General features: G+C 35.2%; 1 protein-coding gene across 4 annotated transcripts in view; it reads right to left on the bottom strand.

Moving 5' to 3' along the window:
• Positions 1-1,276: 1,276 nt before the first annotated feature.
• TAFA5 (TAFA chemokine like family member 5) overlaps positions 1,277-6,622 on the bottom strand; it is a 402,257-nt gene continuing 396,911 nt past the window's right edge. For 2 of the 4 annotated variants that reach the window (XR_014846454.1, XR_014846456.1), the window contains exons 4-6: positions 5,955-6,053; positions 5,010-5,102; positions 1,277-3,657 (exon numbers count right to left, since the gene is read on the bottom strand). Coding sequence is in view for 1 of the 4 variants with exons in the window: in XM_085041507.1 (XP_084897633.1) it covers positions 3,649-3,657 (9 nt within the window). In the remaining 3 variants the exon portion in view is untranslated. The remainder of the gene's footprint in view (positions 3,658-5,009; positions 5,103-5,954; positions 6,054-6,622) is intronic. The other 2 variants (XR_014846455.1, XM_085041507.1) reach the window with 2 other exon arrangements.

Genomic DNA, 6,622 nt, shown 5'->3' with positions numbered 1-6,622 from the left:
TCCTCATAGCTGTACAGGCTTTTCAAACGCAGTCTTGAATTCTTTATTTTCTTCTGGAAACTCTAATTAGTAATCAGAATTGTGATGAGTAGGCTATATGAGATAGTAAGTGCCTGGGTTAAAGACTTATGCAACAGCACGTGGGTACATTTTCAAGTGAATGGTCGAGGATACTACATAAAACCTGAGCTGCTGCTAAGAAGAAATGAATTGGCAAAAAAAAAAAAAAAAAAAAAAAAGGCTAAAAGCATAATTATGAAATTGGTGAATGATGTGTCACATTGATTGCTATTGTGTGTGTGCTAATGTTTGCTCTATTTGATACCTCAGATATTAAAAGCAGTACTTAAATGTGTCCTTGCCTGGGCTAAGAGAAAGCTACATAAAAGCTTTTTTCAAAAAAATTTTAAAGGTTTACTGCATTTTTGGAGGTTGTTTTTATTAATCTGCTATGTATTTTTATGTATTATTCTGTTCCCTTTCAAGTGTGTTTTGAAAAAGTTACTTGTGTGCATTCTGAGAAATGATGGATATTTAATAGCATTCAAATAAGACATTCCCCTCTGTTTCAAATTCTGCTTTGGAAGAGGCACATAAAATACTTTCAGAAACAAACAATTTTTTTCTTTATGTAACTTAGTTTCATAAAATTAAAGTTCACAATATTCTGAAAACATATTGTTCCTGAGAGAGAAACATTTCACCACTGCTCTTAGAGTAGTAATTCACAGTGACAAAGGCAGCCAGTATATTTTGTTTGTTTAAAACTGTACATTCTGGGGGAGGACAGAATAGCACAAAACACATTTTAAGTGCCTTGAAGTGTCTGTTGTACACAAGAGACTCAGCAACTAGAATGCATCTCTGAAGAGCAATCAGAATCTTTTTTCTTTGATAGTTCTTATCCAGAGTAGACCTTATAAGCACGTACACCTACCCTTTTTTGAGTATTTAAAGTGTTCAGAAAACAAAGACATAAGCTTGCATATTCAGAACTGATTGGAATGTATGATTTTAGATGTAAAGATTTCAGATGCCCATTCTTAGATCCTCTAGCTCCTAGAGGATCCAGTTCCCAGAATATAAATGACCTTAATATGATCTATAACTGAGCACACCAAAATGAAGGTACCCAAGACATGAAGATGGACGGGTAAAACTTCAAAACACAATTAATGTCCTCAATTTCCAATTCCATCTTCCTCTCTGTGCTCCCACCTTACTTATCATCTGGTGAAAGTCCTTTGGTGATGTCATGCTCAGGAACAAGTCTCACTTATAAAAGGATTTTCTTTATTTTTCATAATTTAGCTGAACCAACACAAAACTGAATACTGTAAAGCAACAAAACTGATGTAACATCTTTCATTGTTTCTGTGTTTACTAAATAAGGCTACTAAGCTCCCTTTAAAATAAATCAAAACAGAGAGTTGGTAGAATGAGGGATCTGGCTCTTGAGGTCTACATGTACAGTAAATGTATTTACCATCATTTATTGCATGACATTTTAAACCTGACATTGGTCATTTATAGTGCAGTCAGTCCATATCACTTTACAAGTGGCTGGGCTTTAATTGCTACTTTGATACTGGTCAAAATCCTATGATTAAATAAGAATTTTGTATATATTCATTTTACTTGAAGACAAAATGATCCATAGTTCATATTTTCCTGCAACCTCTGCATTAAATAAGCCTCAGTGTTTGAGCAGGCTTTAAAAAAATTCTTTAATCAACTTTTAATTTTTGTACTTTTCATCTATGGTCACTTGAATAATCTCTAAATATTTTTCTTTAGTAGAATAGAACTATCATAACACTAAAAGTTAATTGGAGTATTAGGTAGTATACTGGAAACCATAATACATTTGCCAGGAAGAAATTAAGCTCCCTTGTTGATTGTATCATACCAATATGTACCAAACTTATATACCAAAAGGTACAGTAAAAGGGAACAAGGTTTTCTATCTGTTTTGTCATAATTTCTCCCTTGTCTATGCTGTTTTTGCTAAATTTTTGCTAACCAATAATGCTGAAAAAGTGGGCTTTCTAATAATGAGGTAAAACACTGAAAATGGGATCAAGGAACAGGCTTCAAACTGACCCTTACATAAAGGTAGGGAGGGAAGGAGAGGAAGGAGAGGAAGGAAGGAGAGGAAGGAGAGGAAGGAGAGGAAGGAGAGGAAGGAGAGGAAGGAAGGAAGGAAGGAAGGAAGGAAGGAAGGAAGGAAGGAAGGAAGGAAGGAAGGAAGGAAGGAAGGAAGGAAGGAAGGAAGATTTCGCTATGAAGAGCAATGAGTAAAATATTTTACACTCTATTTTTATCAGTACATAAAGACAAAAATAAAAATAAAATAAAAATAAAAAATGCCTTCCAACAGTGCAATGGTTGAATGCATTTATGTAATATAAACAACATTATTCTTTGCTTTTTCTACACAGTCCTCTCTGGTCATGCTTTACATCCAGAATGTCCCAATGGAAGAAAGCAAACGACACCGGTCACTTCAGAGACAACTGAAGTAATAAAACACAACTTAACTCTGAACCACTTGTCATGACTGTCAGAGTTATCACGTTAATTGTTAAATAGGATTTTCTACAAATATACAACATATAAAAACTGTTAAATATATAACTTTAGGCTTTTCAAAATACATTTAATGATCTCTTTCAAACAAGTGTTACTTTTGTTTTCTCTTTAATTTGCTTTCTGGTGCTAAATGGTGTATCAGATGAGACATAGGCCACAGATGACCAAACATGCTCTTTGCAAATACTGTATTATCCAACTTTAACTATCAAAAATGGAACTGTAGAAGAGGCATGTTTAACTGGTTAAAACTGAAAATTATTTTAGTACGAGAAAGTCAATCTAAGTACAGAGGAATAAAGGTGCCGTGTAGACAGTTTGTGTTCATTTTTGTCCAAGTTTTTCAAACATAGGTCATTTTCTCTCAGTGCTCCATTATGTTCTCTTGAACATGGCATTTCAAGAGCTGGTCTCTGAGTTAGTTTTTATTTCAGCTTTCCATAAAGACTTCTGCTGGACAACATTTCAGCTTTGTGAAAGCTGGAATCATGTCTTTGTGGAGACCTCCTTCAATTTAATGACGTAACTCTGTTAAGAGTAAGATTGTGTCCACTTTAAAATAGATTTTGCTCTTTGGTCTATTGTAAATACTGAAAGTATAAGAAAATAAAAGCAATTCAGACAGTTTAGGGCACAAGAAGAGTTTCTCTTTTGCACCTCAGTGTCCTCCCATAGGCAAAACAGTCTTCTCTAAGGCTGATTGGGATGATACTCTTCATTGTAGCAGACTCTTCGGATTGAAACATGTAGGTAACAGCAAGTCCAGCAGTGGTGTATAACGCAGATGAAACGTTAACCATGAACTTTTTTGTATTGCTAATGCCCAAGCATATCTCTTTTTCTATATTCCTTAGTCCAGTGATCCTTAGAATGGTAGAACAAACTTTAGCTCATAATGCAGAGGAATTATGCTGTCATTCATGAGATACAGAGAAACAGACAGTTGAGTTGATGACATATAACGGATGATGATCAACAGCAGTGAAACTTGACTAAGTTAAGGAGCTCACAGAGAGCCTAAACCACTCCTACGAGGATTCTGTGTTGCTGCATTTGTCAGGAGACCTGTAAATCAATAAGAACAAATGAGTTAGTGTCTTAATTTACAATTCTGGTTATCTTTGCTGTACATTATTATAAAATACACTGTACTGAGATTTTTCAATGAGACAGTTAATGAATTAGAAGATACTAATTTTTTGCAGCATTTTCCCTGAGAAAAAACATATGAACAATCCTATATTTTTATTATAAAAAGTTTATGCTTTAGTAATTATTTCTAATAAATTAATTATTATAAATTATAATTTACAATAACTTCAATGCCATCTGCTTTCTACTAAGCGTCATGCACATTCTTTTTCATAAAAATCACAGAATATTCTTTCACACACATTAAAGTTACAAGTAAAAAATGTCTAATACACATGGTGATTAATATTAATTTTACTTTTTATGTATAGGATGTAATGAAAAATGGACATGAAAGCCATGACCATATATTAAAAATGTAAAGATGTTTGTACTGGAGGCTTTTCTGCAGTTAACTTTCCAAAGAGCACTAGAGTGTGCCTAATTTAATCAATACTGCCCTCTAGCGATGCTAATACACGTGCAAATTAATGTAAATAATGACTATTAATAGTCAATTTAATCAGAAAATTGTTTTAGTTACGCACCAGAAAAAAACAACAACAACAACAAAAAAAACCCCCACAAAAACAATAACAAAAAAAAGCCCGAGAGAATAAAAATGGGCAAAGTACTGTCCAATGAACCTGTTGCAAAGAAAATTGAATGGAAGCAGAATTTTGAAAGAGAAACAGAACCAAAGTTCACACTATTAAAGAAATCAAGAGTACTGGAAGACAGCACAAACACAAATGAGAAAATAATGACTGATTTATACAACAAGAAGCCAGCTATTCATGCTTACCCAAAAGATGAGTTTAGAAATGGTTTTAAAATTACACAGATGCTGTGTAAGGCAAAATGATGTGGGGTGTATTAAGCAAGCATGCCTGTTATAAAATGCTGTTTGAAATTTCAAACACTATCTTCTGCTTTGGCATCGTTCTGTTGCCAAGTAGTCAGAACTGTTGTTACTGATGGAAATACCATGCAAAACTCCAGAAAATACTAAACAGTGAATGTAAAAGAGTAAAACAAATAAGAAAATCCAATTCAATTGGTTTAAGCCACATATTAAATATTGTGTTTTTAACCTAATCTTCAGAGCAGTACATGAAAGAAAAATCTGCCTCCAAATCAATTTAGTGACAGCTTGAAACATATGGATCTCTATATATATGCATGTAGAAAGAAAGAGAGAGAGAGAGAGAGGCAGATAGATAGATGAATACTTTCCTTACAAGGCATAAAGTGTATGTCATAGATTTCTGCTTTTGTCCTCTCACCTTTTCCAGGAAAAAACACCCCAGAAATCTTGCAAACAGCCTTTCCTTTTCGGACTAGTGATCAGATCTCCAAACCACATGGCCTCAGACAGGCTGAAGGCAAAAAACCTGGTTGATTATTGTGACATATTCCCCTTCTTAAATATACTTTCAGCAAGAGAAATTAAAGTTTTGCTTCTATTAATTGTCCTCTTTCCCCTTTAAACTCTTTCTTGGGCTTTCTGCTATGCCCCCTATTTTCCTTCCCATTAGAAAAGAACACAACTTTTATGGTAGTAATGCTTTTTAGGCTGCAAGACACAAAGCAAACGATTTATGGTTTATTAGGTCTGAAAGTAAACTACTATGTGTTAAGAATTAGCTTGACATAGCTCCATCTTTATTATATTGGAATGGCCCACAGCTAAAAACAACAGTGTAAACTGCTGATGGACTGTATGTTCAATGTTTTCATAGCACACTTCTCTACCAGATTGGTCCCAGGATGAAGAGAGAATTCAGGTACAACAACATATGATTCACAAATTCCTGCTGCTTTGTCATTTTATGGGGATAAAAGCTTCCTTCCTTGCTATCCCTGTCTCCACTTTGAACACCCCTGCTGCATGAATATGGTATTAACACTTTAAAAGAAGATGAGAAGAGGGGAGAAAATTATGCATTTTAAAAATGCTGAGGAAGGGCATAGAGCAGGCTTGAAATAAAGTGAAGACAGGAAAAGAAGCAGATTAGAGAACAGGAGGTGAATTTACAACTTTGGACAATGACAGGAGAAAATGAAATGAAAGGGGGGAAAATGCATAGGTTAGCCAGACAAGTTTAAACATCACTAATGAAAGCATGAAAAGGAAGTAAGATAGGGAATAAGAATAACAGATAAAAAGGAGTGAGAAGATAAGAAAGAACATGATGAGTCCAGAGAAGAGGAAGAGAATGCACACCTACCCTCCCACCTCCTGTTTTTTTCCCTTTCGTTCCTCATTACAGGTAAATTAATCACTCCCCAGAAAAACAGACAGATCAAATAAGAGAAAAGAGGGACTCCTAAAAAAAAATAAAAAGGACTCATTTACTATTTATAGTAATAGTTCAAACCATAAAATAGAATCATAGAATCATTAGGTTGAAAAAGACTTATAAGACCATCAAGTCCAACCCAGAACTGGCAAGTCTACTGCTTAACCATGTCCATAAGGACCACATATACACATCTTTCAAATACTTCCAGGGATGGTGACTCAATAGCTTCCCTGGGCAGCATCTTCCAAGGCTTGACAACCATTTTAGGGAAGAAATTTTGACCTCTCCAGTGCAATTTGAGGCTGATTTCACTCAATCTGTCACTTGTTACTTGGGAAAGTAGACTGACCCCCTCCTGGCTACAACCTCCTTTGAGAACAAGGTCTCTCCTGAGTCTCCATTTCTCTAGGCTAAACTTCAAGTCCCTCAGCCATTCTTCAAAAATCTTGTGCCACTTTCACCAGTTTCACTGCCCTTCTCTGGACTCACTCCAGCACCTCAATGTCTTGTAAGGGGCCCAGAACTGAACAGAGGATTTGAGGCGTGGCCTCACCAGTGCTGAGTACCAGGGGGAAAATCACTGCCCTGGTCCT

Source organism: Lichenostomus cassidix, chromosome 1Aa, assembly GCF_008360975.1.
Source record: "Lichenostomus cassidix isolate B80296 chromosome 1Aa, HeHo_3.0, whole genome shotgun sequence".
Lineage (NCBI taxonomy): Eukaryota > Metazoa > Chordata > Aves > Passeriformes > Meliphagidae > Lichenostomus > Lichenostomus cassidix.
This window is presented reverse-complemented; position numbering and strand designations above follow the sequence as displayed.